At 39.7% G+C, this 27,454-nt stretch overlaps 3 protein-coding genes across 4 annotated transcripts in view; 1 reads left to right on the forward strand and 2 right to left on the reverse strand.

The window, feature by feature from the left end:
- Positions 1–2,275: 2,275 nt before the first annotated feature.
- On the reverse strand, positions 2,276–6,150 carry snap29 (synaptosome associated protein 29). Its single transcript, XM_085475961.1, has 6 exons — positions 6,091–6,150; positions 4,401–4,637; positions 4,068–4,261; positions 3,653–3,738; positions 3,464–3,568; positions 2,276–3,368 (listed from the first exon to the last, which is right to left on the reverse strand). The coding sequence occupies exons 2-6, from the start codon at positions 4,635–4,637 to the stop codon at positions 3,211–3,213; spliced, it is 780 nt and encodes a 259-aa protein (XP_085332087.1). The 5' UTR covers positions 6,091–6,150; the 3' UTR covers positions 2,276–3,210.
- Positions 6,151–6,366: 216 nt separating this feature from the next.
- pi4kab (phosphatidylinositol 4-kinase, catalytic, alpha b) overlaps positions 6,367–27,454 on the forward strand; it is a 29,714-nt gene continuing 8,626 nt past the window's right edge. Inside the window, exons 1-40 of one of the 2 annotated variants that reach the window (XM_085475958.1) lie at positions 6,367–6,564; positions 8,164–8,280; positions 8,840–8,933; positions 9,242–9,330; positions 9,432–9,504; positions 9,589–9,851; positions 10,017–10,083; positions 10,802–10,950; positions 11,069–11,134; positions 11,250–11,346; positions 11,482–11,673; positions 11,779–11,879; positions 11,998–12,127; positions 12,797–12,926; positions 13,034–13,129; positions 13,254–13,437; positions 15,398–15,501; positions 15,717–15,885; positions 15,978–16,028; positions 19,621–19,729; positions 20,519–20,655; positions 20,748–20,881; positions 20,989–21,071; positions 21,159–21,229; positions 21,321–21,445; positions 21,534–21,615; positions 21,832–21,915; positions 22,592–22,681; positions 22,852–22,971; positions 23,847–23,861; positions 24,009–24,101; positions 24,194–24,350; positions 24,463–24,590; positions 24,678–24,836; positions 25,176–25,327; positions 25,773–25,880; positions 25,966–26,093; positions 26,277–26,435; positions 26,509–26,588; positions 27,188–27,387. In XM_085475958.1, coding sequence (XP_085332084.1) covers positions 6,367–6,564; positions 8,164–8,280; positions 8,840–8,933; positions 9,242–9,330; positions 9,432–9,504; positions 9,589–9,851; positions 10,017–10,083; positions 10,802–10,950; positions 11,069–11,134; positions 11,250–11,346; positions 11,482–11,673; positions 11,779–11,879; positions 11,998–12,127; positions 12,797–12,926; positions 13,034–13,129; positions 13,254–13,437; positions 15,398–15,501; positions 15,717–15,885; positions 15,978–16,028; positions 19,621–19,729; positions 20,519–20,655; positions 20,748–20,881; positions 20,989–21,071; positions 21,159–21,229; positions 21,321–21,445; positions 21,534–21,615; positions 21,832–21,915; positions 22,592–22,681; positions 22,852–22,971; positions 23,847–23,861; positions 24,009–24,101; positions 24,194–24,350; positions 24,463–24,590; positions 24,678–24,836; positions 25,176–25,327; positions 25,773–25,880; positions 25,966–26,093; positions 26,277–26,435; positions 26,509–26,588; positions 27,188–27,387 — 4,784 coding nt within the window. The remainder of the gene's footprint in view (positions 6,565–8,163; positions 8,281–8,839; positions 8,934–9,241; positions 9,331–9,431; positions 9,505–9,588; positions 9,852–10,016; positions 10,084–10,801; positions 10,951–11,068; positions 11,135–11,249; positions 11,347–11,481; positions 11,674–11,778; positions 11,880–11,997; positions 12,128–12,796; positions 12,927–13,033; positions 13,130–13,253; positions 13,438–15,397; positions 15,502–15,716; positions 15,886–15,977; positions 16,029–19,620; positions 19,730–20,518; positions 20,656–20,747; positions 20,882–20,988; positions 21,072–21,158; positions 21,230–21,320; positions 21,446–21,533; positions 21,616–21,831; positions 21,916–22,591; positions 22,682–22,851; positions 22,972–23,846; positions 23,862–24,008; positions 24,102–24,193; positions 24,351–24,462; positions 24,591–24,677; positions 24,837–25,175; positions 25,328–25,772; positions 25,881–25,965; positions 26,094–26,276; positions 26,436–26,508; positions 26,589–27,187; positions 27,388–27,454) is intronic. The other variant, XM_085475959.1, reaches the window with a different exon arrangement.
- Positions 16,464–19,266, reverse strand: serpind1 (serpin peptidase inhibitor, clade D (heparin cofactor), member 1). The gene is made up of 7 exons (XM_085475960.1): positions 19,181–19,266; positions 18,748–19,015; positions 17,847–18,490; positions 17,613–17,761; positions 17,402–17,526; positions 17,113–17,257; positions 16,464–16,986 (listed from the first exon to the last, which is right to left on the reverse strand). Exons 2-7 carry the CDS (start codon positions 19,005–19,007, stop codon positions 16,795–16,797), a joined length of 1,515 nt encoding a protein of 504 aa, XP_085332086.1. The 5' UTR covers positions 19,008–19,015; positions 19,181–19,266; the 3' UTR covers positions 16,464–16,794.

Genomic DNA, 27,454 nt, shown 5'->3' on the forward strand with positions numbered 1-27,454 from the left:
GTATTTCTATTGATGTGTGGATTTCACTGCATCATTGCATTCAGTTTGCAAATCCTTGCCACTGTTTTCCTTTACACACCTACAACATATCTGACTTCTCCCCTGTGCAGTAACTACTAGCATCAGCATGACACTGATAAGTATATTCCTGAGTTTACAAGCAGCATTTCACACCATTTCAACGCAAACATGTCCATTAACATATTTTCTGGCATTCTTGGCATTTTTGCGTGGGCTGTAAACGGGATGACGACAAACAAAATGACAACTAATGTGTATAATCATGTTTTGTTGTTACACTCTACTGAAATTTGGGGTATGTTCTTGTCATGTAAATTCTGGGAATTTTGTGTATATGTATATATGCTATGTGTAATTATGTGTAGACGAAACATGACAGATGTGGCAGCTTACGTCATATGTAAAAGTATCTTCATACTGGTATTTGGTTTGGTTTTGCGGATTGCATATTCTGATAGCCAGTTTGCCTCCTCATTTAGGTGATATATAGACTAGTTAAGTGTATATGGAGAAAGGGATGTTTGAACCTTGAGACTCGCCCTATGACAGCTGGGATGGATGAACCTTGAGATTCACTCTGAAAGGCTGCAACTCTTCATGTTTACAAAGCTTGTGCTTTTTGTCACTCTTGGCAGTTTTTAATTTTTTTCCAACCATATGTCACATAAATAATACTAATTAAACCACATTATCAGAGGCTTCTTTGTTCCCCATAATTCTAACTTTATTTGTAACCATTTCCTCTGTGTGGAGTTTGCTTGGTCTCCCTTTGCTTGCATGGATTTTGTCCAGTTACTCTGACTTCCTCCTAGTCCCCAGACATGCATGTTAGGTCCTGTGATAGACCTGTTATGCTGTAGAAGCTCAGATAGGCTCCAGCCTCCACCTAAGCATGAATTAGCACTGTTACAAGGGTGAATGCTCATAACATGACCAATATTATGAGTGCCATCATATGTACAGGTAAATCTTTATGTACAAAAGCTCAGGCTGGTTTGGCTCTCAATGATGTGAAACAACCAGACTCCAACACATCGATTCCTTAAAAAAACTAGTGCATGGCTACTTCATGTCAGAAGTACTTGAACTTCACCTCCTCCATCAATCTCTCCAGCCTTCCTCCCCCTTTCTCTGCTCTCCTCCCTGATTCCTCATCCTAGCTCACTACTAAACTCCCCTTCGTCAGCACAACTCTTTATTTTCTCGTACTACAACAGCGGCAGTGCTGTCTGCCTGACCAGTGCATCCCCTGTGCTGCTCTGCCACTGCTGCTAACCTGCTTTGCAAAGGGCAGGAAGGCCCATCTCTGGCCCGGTGCCTGATGGGCTCCGACAGCAGTGTGTTCTGGGATTACAGCCACTGAAAAGGGGGGCATTCCAGCACTGGTGGCTTTTGTCACAGCATGGCCACTGTTTACTTTTGACAAGACAGCTGTTCAAAGCCCTCCTGGCCCCAGCGTAGGGCGTAAAGGGAAAGAACCCAAAGGTGACTTCCGTTTACTGGTGGCATCGCTGGACTTGGCCTGAGGCCCCTTCTTCTGCTACTGCACGACCATCTTAACTTCACATTTGACATTGCCCTGATGATAATAAAACTTTGTTTCAACATTTCATCCTGCACATGCAAAAATATTTATTCCATTTAATTGCAAAGTTTCATAGTGTTTTCCTTGCCTTGTTTCTTGATTTCTTCCCCATGTCTTGTGCTAATGATGCCACATTTACCCAGCACTTCCATTTGCTTTGTTTACTGGTTTGTATGTGTGCACTACATGTGCGCAGAGTGTCAGCTTGGGGCCCTTGGGTAGCTGGTACCTCTGTTTCTTTGTATATAGCCTGCATGTGGTTTCAGGATGCATGTACTGTAATTAGTAGTTATCCTAATAAATGCTTGGTGCCTCTGTAGGAGCAGCTGGTCTAACACAGAGGAATGATAATGAATAGACGGCTGAGCACGACACAAGTGGTACACAGCCATACAACAAACTCTCACACATCCTCAAATGACAAAATTAGGAAAACGGAAACAAATAACTATATTTGTGAATTGTATGTAAATTGCTAACAAAATCCTTTCTTTGATCTGAAAAACAAAAAAACAAACCAAATCTCTCTCTTGCTATCAGCCCATGCAAAAGTAAGACACATACTACCCAAAAATCTAGAGAAATTAATTCCTGGGAATGTGGCGCCCCTCTGTGGTGCTTTGGGCTTCCTGCTTCACTTGTAACAAACAATGTACAGGACATCTCAGACTTGTTCTATACGCTTTATTGGCTATGCAGACTTGATTACAACAAATGATAAACATGGCAAAAATAAGACATTATAACCATAAAACCATATTTTTAATCATCTTAGTAGAATAGCGTTGTGTTTTACTTTAAAAAAGTGGTTCTTTTAGTCAGAAATGGAAGATACAACAATAAGTAGTATAAGGGCTATATTCCTTCTGTGACAGTTTTTATATTAACATGAGCTTGTTCACATTATTTGTCCAATAATGCAGCATTCAATGAATAACCATAAATACACAGGATTTATATAAGGCTAATCAAATCCTTCAAAAACAAGAATAAACTTCAAAAACAAATTTCAGAAATGTCAGAGGGAAGCTTCACATGGTGAGCGGTGCCAGTGGTGACATGGACTTGGCACAGCTTCAAAAGCTAGTCTACTGTACATACAAATTACACATAAGGCAAATGTGACTTGAGCTAGGCTAGCTGCTTGCTTGTATTTTTTTTTTTTTTTTTTTAATATAATTGTGGCGTGGCAGGCCTAGGAATCACAGTTACACTGACATATGAATGTCACACAAAAAATGATCCAGTTACTCTCCTTTAAGTGAATATTTAATCATTAAAATTAATTTCCTCATTTGTAACAGAATTTGTTTGTTCAGCACGAATGATGAGCAAACCAACAGCCAATTAAACACCTAAGGTGATCAATAAAAACAGAATGGAATCAATGAAAGTTCAACTACATACATTCAGATAGAGTTTGAGAGAAACTTAACAGAGAAAATAAACAACTCCAGTGCAGAAAGAGACAGACAGTGACATCCAAAACAAGCAGTGAATAGTCTTTCCTTTAAAAGAAGGAGGTGGAGAAAAAAAATGAAGGCCCAGGTGAGAGGATGATCTGCGGTCAGTTTTGGTTTCCTTGAGTTGAATCCAAGTGTTTATTACAGTTTTTTCATCTGTTGGTTTGTGTTGTGGATCTTTGTATCCATTTTGTCCACTTTATTTAGCAGAGCATCAATGGAGTCGTCCTGAGCATCAATTTCAGACTGCAGACCAAGCCCAAGATTCTTCAGTCTACCCAAGCCTACACACATCTCATCTAAGACATTCACAAAAGACATCAGTTCAATTACAGCAGACAAACTTTATATAAAAAACGTGGTATGTAACTAAATAAGTGCAGAATTTCCCTACCCAAATTTTTGTCAAGAGTGTGGTGAGCCTCCTTCAGGTATCTGTTCTTAGGGTATCCATTCTGTTGAGATGAGCCATCATCTATTGATGCAGTAGCTCCAAATCCTAAAACAATGAAGTAAGAAATAGTGAGAGCCAGTAAGTGGTGGGAAGATACCGTAATGCTGAGGTTCTTGTTCCAGCACTTACCTCCTGTATCCAGTTTTCTTAGGTTGGGGTGGCTAGCTTGGTACTTATCTTCATTTTCTCTGCTGCTGGACAAGGCAGTCTGTAATCTGAGAAAGTCAGATAAGAATTGTTCAAACATTTTGGGAGAGACGGTCAATAACAAGTTGTACGCATGAAAGTAAAAAATAAAAATGAATTACCTGAACTTCTAAAAGAAGTGAACATTACTTTAACACAAATTCAGAGTAACTGTTTTCATGCTTTGTTGTAAAATATGATAACTTGTCCCTACACATAACAGCATATCAATCTTTAATATATTGAAAGTCCTCTAAATCACAGAACTCCTTGATTTGTTTAGGAGTTCAAACATGCAGAAATGAAACTGGATGATGCTACCACACCTCACTGACACAGAGAATAAAAACAAACTTACCCTTCACTGGCCTTGTAGGCCTTTGGCTGCTCAGGTGGTGGCTTTGTCTCTGGCGTTCCCTTAAAATAATTGACAAGGCCGCCCCACACACTCTTAATACTGTTAATGTGCCTTTGACTGGTCTTCAGGTCTTGATCCATGTTATCCAGCATCTTGTCTGCCCTCTTTATAGCCTCACCCTGTCGCATCAGCTCCTGCAGACAAGAAGAGACTAATTCAGGATGAGGTATGGGAAGACGGGGCCTTTAAAAATAACTCTTTGTTGACTATGACCTTTTCACAGACAGTGTCAATTCTTTGTATAGTAGTGTGAACCTTATTCATTTAAGATACCTCTGCAGTTTCCACACCCATCTTCTCCGATTCATAGATGAGGCCAAGTGAGCGGTAACTGCTATCCACAGCAGACTGCGCTGTACGCATCACTTCCTGCTGGAGGCATCTCTGCCTCCTCTCTGCTTCACTCAACCCACTGTCACTTGGCTCGTCATCAAACCCCCTACTTTTAGGCTTGAAATCCTCCTCATCATCATCATCTGCAAACGGGTTGTGGGATTTAGGGTAGGCCATCTGTGGAGCAGAAACAAATGTTTTGGTAATTTTAGCTAAAGGACTATAAGCATCAAGTTACATGCAGTTTAAGAATGAGCTTTTCTTCACAACAAGGAGTTTTTGTTACCTGTAAATAATGGATTTTACATTGCTTAAAACGAACAACTTCTTGGAACACAATCAAACTATAAACAGGTTAATAAAAGATAATATATTTGGTTCCAGTCTTGATGATCTTTGGCTTTTTTCAGCTGCTCCCTTTAGGGGTTCCCTAAACAGATTATCTGCCACAATCTGACCCTCTCCCTGGCATCCTCTTCTGCCACACCAACCCTCTGCATGTCCTCCTTCGCTGTATCTATGAATCTTCTCTATGGTCTTCTTGTTTTTCCTCTTGCCTGGCAGCTTCATCTTTAACATGCTTTGTCCAATGAATCTAATATCCCTCCTCTGCACATATATCAAAACCATCTCAACTACACCTCTTAAACATTGTCTCCCAAAACTTGATAATCTTTTAAGTTCACTTATTCACTGATTAAATCCTTCAAACAGTCTGAGTGTTATTTATCTTGACTTCAACTAAATTCGCAAAAGCAACAGTTGTCTCAAGGTGCTTTGGATTGCAAGGTAAAGCCTATAATAGTAGAGAGATAACCCAAAGGAGATCCCCTCCCCTCCCCTGCCCTCAATTTTTACTGGAAGAGACCTCCGGCAGAACCAGGCTCAGTTAAGGACAGGCATCTGCAGATCAGCTGCACACACATCTAGCCATTCCATCTATTTTCTTCTGGTTATCCAATTCAGGGTCATACGGTGGACTGGAACCCATCTCAGGAGTCATAGGGAGAAATGCAGAGCTAACACATAGGAGACTCTTTGGCACAACATGTTGAATTCCATGAACTGAATAGGCGGAGGAAAATGGATAGATCGATAGATAGATCGCACCTCGTCGGGAAGAAACGTTATTTATTATATTTTGGGATCGGATAGCTGAATAATTAAACGATGCGTAACATAATACACCTGCTATTTAGATAATAATTAGTTTTATTAAAACAGTACGTTTTTGTTGATAAAAGAAGGTTAATTGTTCATTTCGAAACTTGTCTGAACTCGTGCGATTACGAAAGCTCCAGCGTGTTAGCTTCGGCTAACTTCAACGTTGTCCAACAAGTAATTCGAGCAAGAGTTAGGTTTGTCAACGTATTTCACATTAATCATCTGCAACAATACCTGCTGTGTTATATTAAGAGGAGAAAAATAAAACAGTATTGCAAGTCAAGAAATGTTTGATGTATCGCCGGGGTGTTGGTCTGCTAGTCAACCGTTAGCTTAACTGCCAGTCAACTAAACGACCACATCCGCAAGAGTCACCACAGGCAGTTTTCTCTTATTGAACAAATGCTGTCTAAAAGTGTAAAATAATAAAAAAAAGACACAGTAACGATTAACTTAACAGACAAACCTTTGACCACAGGAGCCGCGGCAGACGATGTTGTTGCTCTATCAGCTGACTGAACTCTTCCTATCACGTTTGATGACGTTGCACACACACTTTCGCGACAGCTGATCTTGCGTAAAGGAAACGCACACCAGGGCGATATTGGGGTTACTCACTGATAAAAACCCACGCAGGTTGTAATGTAAATAATAAAACTACAATCCATACATTTGCTTAATTTGATCTATTTCAAGCCCTTTGTGAGTGAGTTGCTGCGGTAACGAAGAGCCCCTGTTAGAAATGTCCCTGCTGAATTGCCGTACTGCGGCTCTCCCAGGCAGCCCCGCTCGCTTGTTTCCTCTCAGCGATGAATTGCGCTGGTTTAATGTAGGGGTAAACATGTCCGTAATGGGAGGTGGTACGAGGGGGTTTTATTTTAACACAGTCCTGTCGCTGGCCCGCTCTTTAGCCGCTCACCGCCCCGCACCGGTCGAAAAGGTGAGAAAACAAGCGTGAGCTCCAAAACACGCAATAATTAACCATGTTAGTAATTAGAAGCAGTGGCAGGGTTGTTCAGGGTGTAGCTGCGCTTCCGCACAGGCGGTGGCTTATTTTGATCAACGACATGACAACCAAGCTAACATTTAACAGTTATGCTCGTATGCTTGTGTGCGAGTCTCCGTGGTTAGAAATCTCTAAAACGCGAGCAGTGGTCTCCAAAACACTGAATCAGAAAAGTGGGCAGTGCAGAGGAAAGTGGCGTCGCTGTGTGGTGCCTGTTACTGCATCGGACGGACAGAGCGGTCAAGCTTGATCGGCACTGCAGTCAAACAGGTTTACAGAGAAATCTTTGAGACAGGAGTTCATTCACAGGCTGCTCTGTTTGTCTTTACTGCTACCAAAATCCGCCTACATGTGTTATATAGTTGGAAACCTGTTGCAGATTGATAGTTGGGTCTTACCAATATAGGAAAGGTTTTTAATTTTGAAAAACAAAAAAACAATGGGTAAATTTTGTAAATGAAAGTAAAGGGTTAGAAGGGAACAAATGAAGCCATTATCAAAAAGCTGTCACCAAGAGTTGTAACTTTATCATGGGTTATGTTATGTAATGCCCAGTTCCACTGTGTGTTTGAGCTGTAGGGAGGAAACTGCCTGGCACTTTATCAGATATCATAAATGCTTGTATCTTGCTTGCTTGCTGGGTTATACAGTGTGCATAGAAGTGTACAGATTCCAGATGTCTTCCGGTAGATGATCAGGTGACCCTGAGCCATCCCTTAGTTGCAATAGGGTAAGGTGATGGAGGCTTCTCGTGATGCACTGTTTCTTCTTCTTCTTCTTCTTCTTCTTCTTCTTCTTCTTCTTCTTCTTCTTCTTCTTCTTTTCACTTTCCCTGTGTTTATATCTCCCTTTACTTTTAACCCTTAGTTATTATTAATATCTGGCTCTCCTTCACAGTGTCTTTTGTCCTGTTTCCCACTCCCCACCCCAAGCTGTCTTGGCAGATGGCTGCCCTTCCCAGAGTCTGGTTCTTCTTGAGGTTTATTTTTGTTGAAAGGGAGTTTTTCCTTGCTACTTTTGCTTGCTCATAGGAGGGTTGTCTGATTGTTGGGGATTTCTCTCTATTAGTGTAGTAGAACTTAATTGAACAGTGTAAGACTAACAAATATTACTCTCATTGAACCACACACTCACTCTGAAACATCTGGAAGTTTGCTTCCGCCACTGAAAAAAAGTATTTTGCCATCTGTAAGTCCAAATCTTTGGTAATTATCTAAAATTTTAAATTTTTGGTATCTCAAAACTTTTCCTTAGTAAGTTATACGTATTAGAAAATAACTTGAAATTTCAAGTCATTAAGGCTAATACTTGAGAAAATAACCCCAAAATTTTGACTTATGGATGGTAACACATGCTTGTTTTTCAGTATACAAACAGGTTTTAACACTTGACATATTGTCTAATCCTGTAGTGTTATGTTTTCATATGCTGTGTGACACAAACACACTGGGCTGTCAAGTGAGATAAATCAGCTTGATGTGTGAATATTAGCAGCCTGGACTGTTACTTTAATATTTATTTTTGGCCTTTTAGGTTCAGAAGCTGCAATGTATGTGTCCAGTGGAAGTCCGTGGTGTGTTCACTCTGGATGTGCGTCGCAGAGATGCTGTTATTGCATTGGCTGTGTTTTTGGTGGAATCTGGCTTACAGGTGGGTGGATGTCAGTAAAAAGCTGAGCAGTTTTCATTTCGCTTCAAGCTGTTCTGGTAATACAGTGGATTTAAGATTTCATAGTTTAGTTCATTAGATAGTGAAGTATTGGCATTGCATATTGACACAATACTAATTTTCTATTTTCCTAACTGCTTATCAAACTCTGTTTCACAGGTATAGCAATGGTAATATTGTATTAGAACTATTAGTCCACGTTTGCTCCTGTGCTCTCCTCTGACTACATGTATCCCTGTGATAAGCTTATTCTCATAATCTGATTAATCTGGCGATTAGACATGCAGTTAGCCGTGTAAGCCTCTAACCTCATCACACTTAGACACAGTTGGGAAAGCTTCCCTTCTGTTTGACAGCATAGTGCTGGATGCCTTACTTTTATTTTTAAAGCTGTGATACACTTTCTTTGACCCAGATTTTCTTGTGTGAGATAACCTCATTGTTTTGATCCGTCAGTGCTTGTCAGGCATGCAAAAGTGCTGATTTTATGCTGCAGAGTGCACTTGTTTGTGGTGTGTAATGATTTGTTTTACTCCTGCAGCACAAAGACATACTTGTTTCTTACTTGCTGAGCCTACTGAGAGGGCTGCCACGGGTCCAATGGATCGAGGAAAGCTCAGGAAAGAAAGGAAAGGGTAAGAAGAATCCTCTTATAGTGAAGCTTTTAGTTTTACAATAGACTCCTTTTACTTGTGGCAGTAGAATTTCTAGCAATTCTTATTAATTAATTGTACTGTGTTGAGATATATTACACTAGACAGATGGGTTAATTTATACTTGAATTGCATATTGTGAACTGCTGTTTCTGTTCAGCATAACGCTCTGTTGCTCTAATTTTGATGTTTACATTTTTGGCAAATCTGCTTATCATTATTTCTTTTCTTTTGTTCAACCTTATGAGGCATTCAATTCAACTGTGTCTGTGTAACTTTCTGCTCCTCAGAATTTCTCCCCGTAGCAGACAACTTCAGCTTCTGTCTAGTGACTCTTCTGTCAGATGTGGCTCAGAAGGATCCAGACTCAAGACAAGAGGTCTGTTTAAAAAGTGGTGATAAATCGTTATATTATTCACAGGGTTGGGGTGCATTGCATTTAAGTGCTAACTCACTGTTTTTGCACTGTTTTCACTATAGATCTTGAACACTATAATGGAGGTCATGCAGGCGTTACAGGATATGTGCCAAACACCGGATAATCATGACAAAGGTATAGATAGAAATGCAACAAACATTCTGACTTTAGCTTTTAAAACAAAAAAAGAACCTTAACGCTGCTCTTTTTTGTCTGCAGTCTTCCTGTGCAAGTATATTGTTCCCAGCCTGCTTGGCATGACTCGGGCATTTGGCCGCTACAGCCACACAGATGAAGCTCTGTTATCCAAGTTGTTCCCCAAAGATTCTCCGCAGGCACGATGCGTTACAGAGGAAACAGAGGGTGTACGGCGCAGATCCTTCAATGACTTTCGTTCTATTCTGCCGTCCTCACTTCTTACAGTGTGCCAGAGTGATACTCTGCGCAGACGCACCGGGACCAACCTAGATTCATCTGCACAGGTCGGTACATGTTGCCGGATTCCAGACGTGTTTTGCTTGTTCAGGATAATTAGGGGACAATCCAGAGCAATCATAGTTTTATTTGCTTTGTTAATTCATATTATTCAGTGATAATGGTGGTATGTTTCGTTACCCATTAAAGTTGTGTAATGTGCTTTCAAACAGATCAGTACAGATCCAGGAGGCCACTCACCCTGCTCTCCTACAACTCCTAGTCCACATTACTTGGAAGGTAAAACTGAAGAAACAGAAGTTACTTTAAAAATATTTGTGTCTTAGTTTTTAGTTTAGTCTGGCAATTCAGCTCAGCTTATTATTATCAGCTGTCAACATTATGTAACAACTGGGCACTTTTTTTTAGGTTTGTTAGGGTGAACTGCAATATCCCCCATATTGTAACTTTGTAATAAGCCAGACTATAAAAACATTGTAACTGTAGTTAGCCTTTTTTTGTTTGGGTTCATGCCGAGTTTTATAGCTGCTACGTTATGCCAGATTGGCCTTTAATTGCTTTATGCCTGAAGTAGTATTTCCAATCCTGTATTACTCTATAATTTTGGAAATGCCAATTCATTCGTTGTTTGTGGTCAGATTAAGAGTTTTGTAACATTTGCTGTATTTCCACAGATTTCCTGTTAACTATGTTGCATTCCAAACTCAGGGAATGTGTTTTTTGTAAACTGTCTGGGACAGACTCAAAAAGTGTTTTATTTCAGTAATTCTACACTTATAATCTGCAGTATTACAAGCCATAATCTGTTACACAGAAAGGTTTAATTGTTGCTATGGAATGTAGATTCAGTAGAATAATGTGCAACAAAAAAACCCTTATTTTCCAAAGTGAACTAATTCTATATTATTGAAATAGTACCCACTGAGATCTAATGGAAACAGTCATATTTCATCCTACTTGTTTTTGTTAATAATTCTTCTGCTCCCACTGATTTCAGGTGCCTATTTTCCAGACAGCAACACAGTCGACCCTGACTACTATTTCTCTACAGTCAGCTCCAGTTTCTCGGTATCTCCACTCTTCCTGGGGGAAGGAGAAAATGAGGTGGAGGTGCCTGTGGATCTGCTCCGACAGCTCCTTGCCATGGTGCAGTAGCCTACTACCCGTACACCGCTTACAACCCTTTAAATCTTTTACTTTTGCTTCTTATCCAGTATATGTATCTTGAGCCTTTACAGTAGTTGTGTGCAATGTTGGCTTGCAGGTGAAGAAGTTTGTGTCCGAGTCCTTTTTGAAAACTCTGGATGCCACAATGACAGAAGTCATAGAGGTAAGCATATGACCGCTGTCGGTGCAGAATTGTAAATGGTAAATTCAAAGTTAGACACAGGATCTTATCAGTTAAGTAATCTGTTCTGTCAATGTCTCCTCTGTTTGTTGTTAAGTGTAATCCTGGAATCAACCTCTATTACAAAACCTTCAGTGACCCTCTCTATGTGTGTGTGTTCAAAATGCTGCGGGACACACTATATTACATGAAAGGTAAAACAACAAAGAGAGCGTATTTATTATGCATTGACAGCAGGCAGCCCTGCCGTTGCTATTGTTCTGTTTGCCAGCCAATTTTGTGCTGAACACTATTTTACAAATACTCATTCTCTCTTTATGTTTTTAAAGCTCTGCAGCCAACGTTTGTGCGGGAAGTGCACGATTTTGTACTGGAACAGTTTAGCAGCAGTCAGTCGGAGCTGCAGAGGGTTCTTCATGACACTGGAGGGCTGCCAGGGGAACAAAGCCCCCTCAAGCTTCGTTGCCAAGCCAACGCTGCATGCGTGGACCTTATGGTGTGGGCCGTTAAAGATGAGCAAGGTAATGGATTGCAGCAGAAAGTGAACAGTGTGTATTCAGACATCATAATCAGAGGGATCTGGATGTGTTTGCTGGTGCTGATGCTGTTATATTTTTTTTCTTCAGGAGCTGAGAATTTGTGTACCAAACTGTCAGAGAAACTGCAGTCAAAAACCTCCAGTAAAGTCATCATTGCTCATATGCCTCTGCTCATCTGTTGCCTACAGGTATAATAATATTAATACAAATGTAGAAAAGTACAGTGTTACAGAAGGTTCTGGACATTTTGTTTCTGTGCTGGGCATTGGTTTAATGGTTTTATGACTGTCTTCTACTTCATTTCAGGGCCTGGGTCGCCTGTGTGAAAGGTTTCCAGTAGTTGCTCACTCTGCCACAACCTCTCTCAAGGATTTCCTGGTGGTTCCTTCTCCTGTTCTTATAAAACTCTACAAGTACCACAGCCAGTACAACACAGGTGCTTACTGTGTAAAATGGTTTCTTCAAATCCACGTCTGAGCTAAGACTCAAAACTCCTATCCTCATAAGAATTTTGCTCTAAAAACACCATGAAGCATAATTAGGATTTTTTTTCACAGCAAATATATATAGTTTAATTTAAAGAGCATAGTCTCTTCCAAGTCTTCACACAGAAAGGACGTTTTCTAAGTTGAACACGGGTTAATAGCACCAAAGTTTCCTATGACTGTGCTGCGGTAAACCTGCAACTTCTGCGTGAAAGTACAGTGAAATTAATATTTCAATTGCCACTTTGAAAACAGCATCCAGCACACATCTATCTTATTCAAAGAACAGCACAGTTGGTGCAAAGATCAATGAGTCATATTGCTAAGAGCACAATGACAAATATGCATCAATAACAATGTCATTGTTAACAGCGCCTGTCGTGCCTAGACATGTTCATTGATGAGTGGCTACAGACTCAGAACAGTTGTAAATGTAATTCAGGGTATAGATTTTTGCCTGACCACAGAGTGCTGTGTTTTTATAGACAAGTCATTTAATTTATAAATTACAAAATGCGCTCTTTAGATTTTACACTTGGCTTGGTTTTACATAGTGTTATAACTTGTATTGTGTTTGCGCTAATATTTATGTGTTTGTGCTGCTGATACACTTCTTTCAGGCACAGGAGAAATTAGGATAAATGTGACCAATGAGCACTCTCAGTCCACCTTCAACTTACTGTCAAACAGGAAAGACCAGCCTTCCATGTACGAACAGCTCAGAGATATTTCCATTGACAACATCTGCAGGTTGGATACAAACACACCTAGCACTGCTCCTCTGAGATTTAAAAAATAATTCAACTGTTTTTTTTTTTAACTTTCTGTTTTTACATTTTTGTCCTTTTCTCTCTCAGATGTCTGAAAGCTGGTTTGACAATGGACAATGTCATAGTCGAGGCTTTCTTGGCTAGTCTTTCAAACCGTCTATACATTTCACAGGAGAATGACAAGTGAGCAACATTTCTAGTAAAAACAAAATACTTTAGGCTTTAGAATCACCCAAGTGATATCCAAGTCCTTGACACAGATACCCTGATGAACTGCTTTAAAAATAAATAATCTAATTTCTTCCAGGGATGCCCATCTAATTCCAGATCACACCATTCGAGCACTTGGCCACATTGCAGTAGCTCTGAGAGACACTCCGAAAGTCATGGAGCACATTCTTCAGATCCTTCAGCAAAAGTTCTGCCAGCCTCCTTCACAGCTGGATGTGCTCATCATAGACCAGCTTGGCTGTATGGTCATTACAGGAAATGTATGTAGACATTGCAGAGAAACTTGCTCCCAATTTTTAGATGTCTTCATGGTGGACAGGGCATATAGGGAAAGGAGTAAATAATTATCTAACAAATTAAACCATAGGTGAACTGCTTGCCCTAACAAAATCTATGTTCCCTAACAATACTGCTAGCTTCTGGTAATTGCTATTGCTTAAATATACCAAAAGTATAAATACTAACAAAAGTAACCCTTTTTGTGCTGCTACGCCAACCCACGACAGCGGTGGTGTTGGACATGTTTTTGGTTGGTATGTCTATCCTGATGTCATCCTGTCCTTCATATTTATACCTCAGGAACGCTTTGAGGGAATTCCTTTAAGATTGGCACAAACCTTACACTTGGACTAAACATAAGACTGACAACTCAGGAATTCATATACTAATTATCACAAAATATCAAATCAATGTCTGTCAGGATAAAATGATTAAGCTGTAAATATTTCTACATAAAAGATCAAAGATTGTTTTGCAGCTTTATAATATTCAACTTTTGACACTTTACTTGGCTTTATTCAACACCACAGACAGAAAAGGAGATTGTGACCATACTTATTATTTGATGGGCTACTGAGCTGTTTACATAATATTTGGTCCCACGCTCTTAAATGCCTACAAAATGTGTAGTACATATAAACTCATCAGCCCGTTCATTAGGTTCACCATGCTAGTACCAGGTTAGTCCCCCTTTTACCTTCAAAACTGCCTTTAATTATTTGTGGCAAAGATACAAGAAGGTGCTTAAAACATTACTCAGAGATTTTGACCCATTAAAAGATTAGTTGGCTGCACATCTATGATACAAGCCATCACCACCACCAGTCTGACTGAAGGATCTGAAGCTTTCATTTTGTTTGTGCCATATTCTGATCACATCATCCAAATATCACAACAGAAACTGAGACTCCTTAGATCAGGAAACATTTTTCTAGTCTTCTGGTATCCAACTTTAGTTAGCCTGTGCCAATTATAGCCTCAGTGTCCTCTTTGTGACTGACAGAAATGGCACCTTGTGCGGTCTTCTACTGTTTTAGCTCACCTACTTCAAGGTTTAATGTGCTGGTTTAATGTCTCCAGCATACGTTGGTTGGTGAAGAGTGGTTATTTGAATTACTGTTGCCTTCCTGTCAGCTCAAAATAGTCCGGCCATTCCCCTTTGACCACAGGCATGAATAAAACATTTTCACCCAGAGCAATGCTGCTCACTGGATATATTCTCCCCCCCCCCCCCAACCATTCTCGATAAACCCTAGAGGTGGCTGTGTGGGGAAAATCCCAGTAGATCAGAAGTTTCTGAAACAAGATCAGTCTGTCTGGCGCTAACAACCTTTTCATGTTCGAATCACTTAAATCACCTTTCTGATGCTCAGTCAACAGGCCATCTTGACAGTGTCTACATGCTTAAGTTAACTGAATTCCTGGCATGTGATTGGCTGACTAGATATTTATGTTATCAGGAAGTTGAACAAGTATACCTAATGAAGTGGCGATTGAGGTTACCCTGATGTAAACTGCAGCTTGATTTGGTGGTAGAGGAATACAGAGGCGTTAATTCGAGCTCCTTTTGCTGAAGATGCTGACACATCGTAATTATTGTAAACTTGTCAGCTGGTGTTTATTTCTTCAGTGCACTTAAGCTTTAAGAAAGGATTCCAAGATTACTAATGACACTTCACTGGAGTGTAACCAGGTGCTCTGGAAAAAGCCCGCCCTCATTCTGACAAACAACATTTAAAAAAAAAAGTACTGAAAATAGATCTCACCAAAAATGCCCAACTGATATAGATCTTTTGCATTTTATTACCACTAATGTTTATTGTTGAGGAAATTGTAACTTTTGTAAGCAGCACCGTGTTATCTTGTCATTCTCCCACTATTAAAAACTGGTTCTTACATTCCAGCTTTTAACCATGTCTTTATTTGTCTCTTTGTTTGTAGCAATACATCTACCAGGAGGTGTGGAATCTGTTCCAGCAGATCAGTGTGAAAGCAAGTTCAGTGGTCTACTCAGCCACCAAAGACTACAGAGATCATGGCTACAGGTCAGCATCTGCTCTCACATTTTTCAACGAGTGACCAGCGGCTGCAACAGTGTTTAAAAATTCTTCTTCTTTGTTCTTACAGTTCTAGACTTCTATGTTATACTTCTGCCTGATTAGTTATTACAGGCTTGTTTATCTTGGTTACATTTATGGCTATATGTACTGCAGCTGTGTTTAACTTTTTCCTCCATCTGTGCTGTTGTTTCCCCATCAAGGCACTGCTCTCTGGCAGTGATAAATGCACTTGCCAACATTGCAGCCAACCTGCAGGGGGAGCAGCTTGTGGACGAACTGTTGGTGAACCTTTTAGAACTGTTTGTTCAACTGGGCCTTGAAGGAAAGAGAGCCAGCGAGAGGGCCTCTGACAAGGGCCCCGCATTAAAGGTACGTGGTTCCTGACATAAACATCCAAACACCACAGGAAATTGGTAACAGCCACATTGATGGCATGCTAATAGCTCTCTCTATCACCCTAGGCATCAAGTAGTGCTGGAAATCTTGGAGTCCTCATTCCAGTCATTGCTGTGGTGAGTAGCCGTTATAGGGGGTTTCCCTTTAACGGCTCTTTTTGTAAGTGTTAAAATACCCGTACGTAGGTTAGCTGAGGTAGCTACATCAATGTTTGAGTTCTTGCAAGGGAATACAAAGTGCTAGTTAGTTAGGTTTTAACTGTATGAACAAATATTTACCAAGGCAGTTGCAGTACAGACATCGGTGTTATAGTTCAATGCTGAATGCTACTGCTTTAAGCCCCCCCAAACATTATGCGCCTACTGTAATATTATAATACAATCTATTCAGTTTGTATTTTTTTAGTGTGTATATATAGACCTCCACTTGTGTGCTAGTTAGTACTTTCCATTAATAGTAATAGTTTTAGGTCTTAACATATTAAATATTTAAATAGTAAAGTTGAAATTTTCTTTTTTAGAGCACCCCCCCTTTTGTTAAAAAAAAAGTAATTTTACAAGATTAAGCTTTATTCACAGAATTGACTGTTTCACTTCAGCCTTAAAGTAAGAACATTTTCATAATTCTGTTTTCTGAGCACGCTTCTACATTAGTGTCATTGCAGAAGATAAAACGTTAACAGACTGATAAGAATTTATTGAGTTATTCAGAGACACTCTGTGCTTTGAATTATATAAGGGAGAACTTTAAATGTTCAGCTAGAGGCTATACTCGCATGAAAAATTCTTTACTTGATGTCAACTTCTAGAATCAACCAAATCTAGTCGGTCATTCTAAGCAGGCTTGTCATGAATAGTTTAGCTGTGCAACACAACTTTTTGTTTAGCTCTGGGAGGGATTGGCCACCCGGCCCATGAACACAAGGCAGTTCGTGCGGTGCTCGTAGATCAGGAAGAGGAAGGGGTGATCGATGACGAAGCGAATCTGAGAGGAGAGCGGCATGAAGCCCACCTGAGTCAGAGCAGCAGCTTCTGTTCCCTCTTCGTTCACAGTGATGATTCCTTGGTGCTTCAGCTACAGAGAGAAATCAGAATCTGTACATTACTTTGAAAGGAAGTATTGCGTGCTGTTAATAAGATGTCCAAGTGACTGAATGGATCACAGATCAAGATTATTTGTCAGCGATTTAGTGTTGCTCACCCAGTTCATGGAAACTCTTTCAGAGGTCATGCCAGAGAAATCGGCAGTCTCCTCAAACATGCCAGTGAGGCCCATCTTCTTCATGTTTTCAATCAAGTCATAGTTTTGCTCCAGTTTAAACCGAGGTAGCACAATCTCACGTGTCCTGAAGGGGACATAGAAGTTTGTCATAGTTGAATCGTTTTAAATCGCAACAATATCTGAACTTTTTTTCCCACTTTTCCACATAAACCAGTAGCTTTAAAAGATCCTCTACTGAAAAACATTATTGAATGTCTCAGCTGCTGACCTGTTTGTCATGTTTTTGAGCCACTTATTGACAACCGTGGGAGAGATTTCCTGCTCCAAAGACCTCATGCCAGTGAGCTTCCTTGGCAAGGCGATGAGCATGCTGATGTTTCCTGTGTATGGGAGCTGAAAAAAGGAAATTTGATATTTTTGTGGTGCTGTTTACGCGTCCCTGTTTGGGAGAACATTTTTGTTAAAGATTGGCCACCCACCTGTAGGATATCACAGTCTAAATCGTGATCGGCAGCAGCTAGATAGTTCCCCTTGTTTGTCATCATTGGCACACGTACATTTGTTTTTTCATTAACTCTGAAGTTGCGATAGTGAGTCATTTCTTTAGGGAATTTTTGCTCCCAAGTTCCTGTTTAGTCAAACAAATCAAGTCAAATAGCCATGTTGAAATCATAGGGGTCTTTTGAAAGCATGTCATATTGTTTTTTTCTCACCTTTGAAGTACAGGTAGTTGAGTAGCATCAGCACCATATTTGGGTCCACACTCTTCAGTGGTTCCCGAATCAGCCCTTTGGTCAGCTTTTGTATGCGTTGGTTTGCCTTAGCCAGAAATGCAGGGTCTCTGAAGTCCACTGACTGAGGCTCTGCAAAATAGTAATTCTTTGTCTCTGCACGGAAAGTATCTTTCACAGAGATGCTGTTCTTGACGTAGACGTCATTTACAGAGCGCATTGTGTAGCCAAAGTTCCTCCTGAAGAGCCTGTGTGTCAGCTTCCTGAATAGCTTGTGCACCGTTGTGTTGTCATAGTGATGACTGGCGTTGACAAACTCAGCGAATCCCAGAACTTTGTAGATCTGATCATGGGTTTCAGATCTCGCTCCTAAAGACATCATCCCCATGGCAATGGAGATCCCAGCGGGTGCTAGCAGGATGTTGTCAGTTTGGTTGACGTTGTTTCGAAGACTTCGATAGAGGTTAAAGCCAAAGCGGCCATTCACCATGTTGAGGCGCTGAAGGCGAGAACGACCGTGGAACAGTCGCAGAAGTCTGGCACGCCGAATCTTTGGGTCAGAGGGTTCGGCAAAGATGTCAATGTCGGGGGCTGGTGTGGCGATCTCATCGACCTCATCCCCTTCACTGAAAGACATGCTTAGAGTCATCATCTAAACATTTAAAAGTAGAATAATAAGTAACTGTTTATTGTGGTTTGTTCATGTGTCCCATAGGTGATGTGTATACACAGTTACATCATCAACACTACCAAGAAAAATATCACAAGTGTACAAGTGTTTATGTTGTAAACTAACTTCAGTTAATATACACTTTAAGTATTTTTACAAAAACATATTTAAACAATCCACCCTAGTAAAAAAAAAAAAATCACTAATACTTACATGTAGTCATCACTGCCTGCTGCTAGGATCTTATCGAAATCAATATAATCTTCATCCTCAAAGCCATCAAATAGGTCATTAGTGACAGTGTTTTCCTTGTGGTACTCCAAGGGTAGGGACTCTATGTCCACTGTGCCATCTGCTTCGAAGCCTCTGGGGTCGGGTTTGGGGTCACTGAAGTGAGAGCTGAGATCTTTGATTCCAGCCCGAGATGGACTAGCCAGCAGACAGACTGCTGAGATGAGAGTGATGACCCACATCCTAATGGCTGAGGCAGAGGAAATGCATATTTAGCACGACCACTTTAAATAGATTTGATTCAATTAGATGCTGAAAAATCTGTAGATGTGAAATAATTTGCTTGCTGTTGAAAAATTTAACCTAGTTTTTTAATGATAACAGCAGTTTGTCTATAATAACGGTAATGTCTTACCTTTACCGAGTCGTGGTGTAAAGTCTTCTGTTGCTTCTGTTTGTAGGACTAAGAGCAAAGAATTGAATACACCACTGAACTTTGATGTGGGCTTCTCTTGAACAAATAAACCAGATCAAACAGACCAAAACGTCCTGTGACTGACTCAAACCTTTAACTCTTCACCATTCTGCTCACTTGTTAAGAATATATTTTACTAACAGTTAAATCTCCTGTAGTTCAGTAACACATTGTTTGCAGCTGTTAATTTATTTGTAAGCCTTACACTTTTTTAGTATGCATAATATCCAGTGTGTAATAACCTTTTGTACTCAAAGGAAGTACCAGTATTTTGGGGGATTTTTTTTATATTCACTTTTTGCATAAAATTATTGATTTAAGCGATAATTGCTCTAAATCAATCATTGTTATCTGTCTTGTCTGGCTTTTTTGACTCATAGTTGACCAGGAGGCTTCCACCAATCAAAGAGGCCAAGCCCCGCCTCCAGAAGCTGTTTAGGGACTTCTGGTTGTACTCAGTGGTCATGGGTTTTGCTGTGGAAGGATCAGGTAAGCAAAGAATTAAGTAATTTTCATATGCTAAGCTCATATGTTAAGCTCCTCCCATGATGAGGCTCCTTGCCTTGTTCAGCACTGATGTTTTGGAATCTCAAGGCATCTGTAGCTTTCATTTATAAAACATAGATCATGTAGTTGTTGGTTTAGACTTAAACAAGCACAATTACAAGAAATATAATAATCATGAAGATTTTATACCAAAAATATAAAGATAGATCAATTGTCACAAACTTAATTTAATTTTAAGATTCACCATAAACATAAGATTCATAGGTCTGTGTCAGTGTCTAACCAGAAGTACTAGGAGGTGCTTCTGCAGTAGCCAGGGGTATGTGGAGTGAAGAACTGAGTAGAATTTAACAAGATCTAGAAGGGAAAGGTAATAGATGCATAGTCAGTAGTACATTGTAGTCAGAAGTTATTAAAAGAAATACATTAACAGTTATAAATTAGAATGAAATTGCTGGCTTACAGTAAAATTATTAAACATGATTGTGTATAATTTCCTTAGAGATTAATAAAGTATTCTGATTCTGAAAACAAAGTTGTTGCACAAACTTTGAGGATAAATCAGTGAAACTGATCAGTAATAGATGTTAAATTAAGTAAAATTCTAAAAATAAAAGAAACGTTCCAAATTCTGTTCAAAATGGATTCAGCTTATTTTTTTTTTTGTCCCGGTACATCTGCCACAGCTGTGTTGATATGTGGAATGAAAAAGGCTCACAGCAGCAAACCAACATGTTTCTGTATTTCTTGAAATATATTTTGTCTTTTTAGGGCTTTGGCCAGAGGAGTGGTATGAAGGTGTGTGTGAGATTGCTACCAAGTCTCCTCTTCTCACCTTCCCCAGTGGAGAACCTCTGCGGTCTGAGCTACAGTACAACTCGGCTCTGAAAAACGACACAGTCACCCCGGTACAGTGTTCAAAATAGTTTTGATTATTTTTTTTTAATTAAAGGAATACCAGAATGAATCTTTAGGTGTTCAAATCTTTTTTTTCCTCCAGGCGGAGTTGAGTGAACTGCGGGCAACCATCAGCAATCTCCTTGACCCACCTCCTGAAGGGTCTGCCCTCATTAACAAGCTAGACTTTGCCATGTCCACATACCTGCTCTCCGTCTACCGATTAGAATACATGAGGTCAGCTCTATTGGCATGAGCTTAATTTCCTTATCTTTTCTCACTTTGATTGCTTAAGCGAGGTCAAAATGTGCAAAAATATAATTTCCTCCTGTTATCTCTCTCAGGATGCTGCGATCCAATGATCCTGATAGGTTCCAGGTCATGTTTCGATACTTTGAAGACAAAGCCATCCAGAAAGACAAATCTGGTGAGAGCTTTGTGCCCGAATCAATTTAATCATCCTGTTGTCTTTTTAATATATGGAACCCATTTTCTCAGTTTTCCTTTTTTGCAGGCATGATGCAGTGCATCATTTGTGTTGGCGACAAGGTATTTGATGTTTTCCTTCAGATGATGGCTGAGAAGGTAGGGGGTATTTAAATAGTAAAATATGTGGAGCTTGCAACATTTAATTAAGTTCAGATTTTAAAAATCATTTTGTTTCTAATGTTTTCAGGCAAAGACCAAAGAACACGAAGAAGAATTAGAGCGTCATGCCCAATTCTTGTTGGTGAACTTTAATCATACCCACAAGAGGATCCGCAGAGTAGCAGACAAATACCTCTCTGGTTTGGCTGAGACGTGAGTAGAAATCATTTAGTTACCTTGTCTGCTTTTTTCTCGCTTATCATTTTTTCTAAGTATTTTTACATCCTTCTTTCTGAACCAGATTCCCTCATCTACTCTGGAGCGGTCGTGTGTTAAAGACCATGTTGGACATTCTGCAGACACTCTCTCTGTCACTAAGTGCTGTGAGTATGAGGAGAGGGTTGATGTGATAGACAGAGTGCCAGGTTCTCTGTTTGAGTGCCTGGTTCTCGGTCCCTGTACCGATAACATAATGCAGAGTCAGCAAGTCGGTGTGCTGTGGTCGAATAAAAGAGGTTTTAAGTTAGATCTCATGGAAGTGTTTAAATAGATGCAAATATAGACTTCATGTGAACAAAATGTATTCTCCTTTACTTTAGGACATTCATAAGGACCAGCCATACTATGACATTCCCGACACCCCATACAGGATCACTGTTCCTGACACATACGAAGCCAGAGAGGTGAGTTTGGGCTGTTATTACACTTCTGACCACTAGAGGACAGCACAGTATGGGCTTCAACAATAGTAGGGAGAGAGTTCTTTTTTATCATATCAAGTGTAAACTGTATTTTAATGGTGGACTGAGGTTTGGGCTCTTAAAAAAATGTAGAAGTTAAATAAACAAGTGGCATTTGGTTTGTGCTAGAATTTATTTTACTCAGTGAATGTCCGCCACTCTTTTTGCCATCAGAAGAAAGATGCCCAATGAATTTACTTTACCAAATGAACCATCCCGGCCTTGCCGTATCGGTCTATTTGATTCACCTTTTATTTATTTTTGTTTATTTTATTTTATTTTCACTTGCTACACACGGGACAGACAGACTGGGGGAAAGAAAAGGGAGAAAGAAAGAGAGGTAGGGAAAGAAAAACAGCGGGGAAGAGGAACGGTGATGAAGGGCAAAAAAACAAAAACCAACAAAACAAACAGACAAAAAATACACATATCAATCACCTGGATCACCTGTTGAGAAAGAAAAAAGAGAAAACAAGCAAAGAAAAAGAGAGCAATATAATAAACAACATCATTGCAATGATCTATGTGAATATAACAGTAAATACTAAATATTGAATATTATTGCCACTCTTGTTCTTAATAAAGTAGCACTATGCCTTTATTTCCCAACTCCTTTTAGAGCATAGTAAAAGACTTTGCTGCTCGCTGTGGTGAGATCCTGAAAGAAGCAATGAAATGGGCTCCTTCGGTCACAAAGTCCCACCTACAGGTTAGTTTCTTTTAAGTTTTTATTTAATAGATGGCCACTATTAATTTATTTTAAGCAAGCAATTAACTTTTACCTCTGCATTTTGAAAAGGAGTGTTTACTTTGAGTAAACAAGGCATAAGTGACTGTAAATGATTCTTGTCATATCTGCTATTTCGATTTTTCTTGCAGGAGTATCTGAACAAGCATCAGATCTGGGTGTCAGGACTGTCACAGCACACTGGCCTTGCAATGGCCACAGAGAGCATACTTCACTTTGCAGGCTACAACAGACAGAGTACTACACTAGGCGTGAGTCACAGATACACTTACAGCCACGGCTTCACACAAATCCTTCTGATCACCGCAGTTATCATACTGTAAATATTGGATTTAACCCCCAACTAAATGTCAAGATAAATGTAGACAAAATGAACCAAACTGATGGTGAGATAGAATCTACTGCATTTTAGCAATTCTGCAGAAAGATAACATTCACTAAACCAATACGGTATTTTTTTTAATATATAGTTTAGATGCAAATTAGTGCAAAGACACAGTTCTACCAAAGATATGTGTAGTCAGAATTCTTAGAGCACAGTAGATGACAGGAGAAAGAGCATTTTAGTAACACACTGTACTTGGAGCAAACTGCAAACTAAGAATGTTTAATTCTAAATGGCCTCCCAGGTTTGTTGATTGAATGCTCATTAACAGCTGTCCAACATAAAGTGCTTTTTAACATGCCATGTGCAATTTAGCAGCTTTGCCAAAGACGTCGGCTTTTTGTTTGTATTCAGAAAAAGGTCCTTGTTGATTTTTTTTTGTTGTGCACATATAGCTTGTGTGTTTTATTTAGTTGCTTTTTAAACAATTTGTAGATGTCTATGTTCATGTGTGCATGCTTACTAGTCTGTGTGACATTATTTTGCTTGCTAGGCATTTCTTATATTTTCTTTGGGCCTGCATTCTGCTATATCTGTCTTTTCATTTGCTTCATTTGTTGTATTTTGTCTTTATTAAACTGCACCGAACTACCTACCTGGTTGCTTGGCCTGTGTACGGATTTGCTGGTTACCTGGTTACTTACCTGCAATGGACTGGTGGGTTGGTTGGCTGGCTGGCTGGTTGCCCATTTGGCTTACTGGTTATGCCGGTACTGTCCTCCACCATGTGCCCAACCATAGGCTGCTTTCCCTCAGGTTGGTCTGATCACTAAATACAGAGAAAAAGGCCTCAGGCATGACACCCTCAGTATATCCAAGTGTGACATTAAAGCTGTCGCTCATGCTTCCATAGTTTCCATGCAGTTATTTGGCAGTTACATTGTGTTTTTTTCCCCCCTTCAGACCACCCAGCTGACAGAGAGACCAGCATGTGTGAAAAAAGACTACTCCAACTTCATGGCGTCACTCAATCTGCGAAACCGGTACACAGGAGAGGTAAACTATACTGGGAATATTTAAAAGCACAGCTACTCCTATTCTCTTCTGCTCTCTGATGCTATCTCCTGTCTTTTTTATGTACTGTCTAGGTGGCTGGTATGATCCAGTTCTCAGAGGCGACTCACAGCCAGTCGGATCTCAACAAGTTGATGATCCATCAGATGACCAGTGCTCTAGATAAAAAAGACCCCGAGGCCTTCACCCAGGCCATGTTCAAGATGGCTGCCCTCCTTATAACTACCAAAAGTGAGCAGCTCTGCTTCTCTTAAATCACGCCTGTTATTTATTTATTCATTTAATTATTATATAAAGTTCACTTTTCATTAGTAATTTTCTTGTTTTTATGTCTGGCTTTCAGACTGCGATCCACTGCTCTTGCACCATCTTTGTTGGTCTCCTCTGAAGATGTTTACAGAACATGGCATGGAAACTGCCATTGCCTGCTGGGAATGGCTACTGGCTGCGCACAATGGGGTGGAAGTGCCAGTATGTGTCACTTCTCTTAAAATCGTTTAAATAATTACATGAATGCATGTTTAGTTTAAGTTGATTATCTTTAATGTTTCTTCTTAGTTCATGCGTGAAATGGCAGGAGCTTGGCAGATGACAGTAGAGCTGAAAATGGGTTTATTCTTGGAGGCTAAGGTCGAGGCTGGCCCTCTGGCTGTCTCAGAGGAGAGTCAACCTACACCCTGTGCTCCTGATGTCGTGCCTCACTTCCTCTGGATAGAGGTCAGTTATACAGAATAATATTGTGTTGTTTGCTGTTTAATGTTCATTTTTAAAAGTAATGTGGCCATCTAGCTGCTTTTGAACTGTTTCTTTGCTGAATGTTTTTCATCACTTGTCCTGACTTTTAATGGATAGATATCTAATTAAAGACGGTGCTGAGTGAGTCCAGCATATTGTAGGTCAATACTGATCAGTTTTTAAATCTATTTTAATATGCTACATCTGGAAGAGTCGATCAGCCCAAGAATTTTGGATCTCATCACCTACAAAGCTTATTTGTTTCTACAAACTGGTAAAGGTTTGAGACATAAACATTTTCTTTTTCTTTCTTTCTTCAAGTTTCTGGTGCAGAGGTTCGAGATAGCCAAGTACTCCAGTGCTGACCAAGTGGAGATTTTCACCGCCATTTTACAGCGATCTCTGTCTTTGAATGTAGGAGGATCCAAAAGCAGCATAAACAAACATATTGCTGCCATTGGACCAAGATTCAGGTGTTTACTTTGAAATACTGTGGCAATCATAGTATTTGTTTACAAATACAACTGTTATACAATTGCGAGTATAAATAGACAATTGTAATCTACAATCTGTATAGTTTTCATATTTTTAACTACATGTATAACCTATTCATAGCCTGTACATAGCTTGTACACTCACTACGGCTATAGCCTGTACATACTTATAGTTATAGTATACTCAGAACACACCTTCATACCGTGTACGTTGTAACATACCTATAATAGATCTATATTCTGTATTAAATCTATATTATTGCTAAAACACTTTCTGGATGGATGCAAACTGCATTTCGTTGGCTTGTACTTGTAACATGTGCAATAACAATGAAGTTGAATTCTATTCTATTCTATTCTATTCTATTCTAATCTATCAGCAGCATCGCCATATGCATAATCCTAAACTGTTGCTTTATTTCAGGCTGTTGACTCTTGGTCTTAATCTTCTGCATGCTGATGTGGTGACAAATGCTACCATCAGGAACGTACTGCGAGAAAAAATCTATTCCACAGCTTTTGATTACTTCAGGTAATTAAACTAGTTTTATTTGCGATAAAGAAAAAGTGTCTTTAAAGCTGTTTAATGACTTATTTTTATGTTTGTTTCTGTGTAGCGTTGCTCCCAGATTTCCCACTCAAACAGATAAAAGGCTGAGAGAAGACATCAGTATAATGATCAAGTTTTATGCCAGCCTGCAGTCTGACAAGAAATATCTGACTGCCAACCAGCTGGTTCCTCCAGGTATATCTTCAGTAATTATTAATGAATAACTATTTTGTACAGCCATTGTCATCACTCTGTGATGTTATACTGATGCTTTGAACAGAAAAAAACAGTCACAGGATTTCAGTCATCAGTATTATTTTCTTAAAGTTTATGTTTTGATGTTTAGATCTGGGCCTGATGGTATTTATTGTTACACAGATCCCCAAGACATGTCTGTGAACAGCCTGTCTGTAGTGGCAGTGACAGACAGCCGAAGCAGTCTCGACGTAGCAGTGGGTCAGAGGCAGCAGGTCGCTCAGGGATGGATCAACACATACCCTCTGTCCTCAGGGATGTCCACCATATCCAAGAAATCAGGTAAAACACGCAGTGTGTTAAAATTATATATGCAGTGACTTCTTTTTCACCACTCTTTCTTTATACATTTCAGGACTGTCTAAAAAAAGCAATAGAGGCACCCAGCTGCACAAGTATTACATGAAACGCAGGACTCTTCTTCTGGCTTTACTGGTATTTCAACAAGTATTATTATTCACAAATATGTGGCAATAAAGTGAAGCGCATGCTTTAGTATATTTTTCTTTTTATGAATAGATAGTTGCAAGTTGACCTATTATGCTTTTTCTGTTACAGTGCTGCATGATTATATTAAACATGAATAAAATGTAAAAATCCTGAAGTCAGAGTATATACAAGTATTCTCTATGAGCCATAAGCTCAGGTTTTAGACTTTTTTTTCTACTCTTGGTTCTGCATGATGTCACTGACAGCGGGTAGCCTTAATATGGTCAGTTCAGGCACAGCAGTTCCACTTGTCTGCTCTTCAAACTCTCTGACTGGGCAGCCAGTAAGAAGTAGTTGACTTGCAGGGAGAGTGGCTTGAACATTGAGGAACTTGTTTCAGGGAGACAATAAACTTGAATGACATAAATAAGGGTTAAATTGAACTGGAAATCATTCAAGTGGAGTTCAATAATAACAAATGTAAATAAGCATAATAGGTCATCTTTTTAATTTGGGCTTCTACTTTAGCTACTTTATGTTTCACAATCTTCATAATGCAAATTACATGAAATCCAACTGATCTAAACTTGTATGTTTCTTTCCAGGCCAGTGAGATTGAGCGGCTGACAATATGGTACAATCCCTTATCCACTCAAGAGCTTGCCATTACTACAGAACAGTCAGTGGAGACAAGTATTGCTAACTGGAGATCCAGATACATCAGTCTGACGGAGAAACAGTGGAAGGACAACGTCAATCTAGCGTGGAGCATAGCACCCTACCTTGCCCTCCAGCTGCCTGCCAGGTACACAGAACATCAAAGTGCTTTGCATCCTGTTTCATAAATGTAATACATTCTGTCTAATTTGAAA

This window comes from Copadichromis virginalis, linkage group LG12 (assembly GCF_057382275.1).
Source record: "Copadichromis virginalis isolate Kocher_CV1m ecotype Utaka linkage group LG12, C_Virginalis_male_GT1.1, whole genome shotgun sequence".
NCBI classification, from domain to species: Eukaryota; Metazoa; Chordata; class Actinopteri; order Cichliformes; family Cichlidae; genus Copadichromis; species Copadichromis virginalis.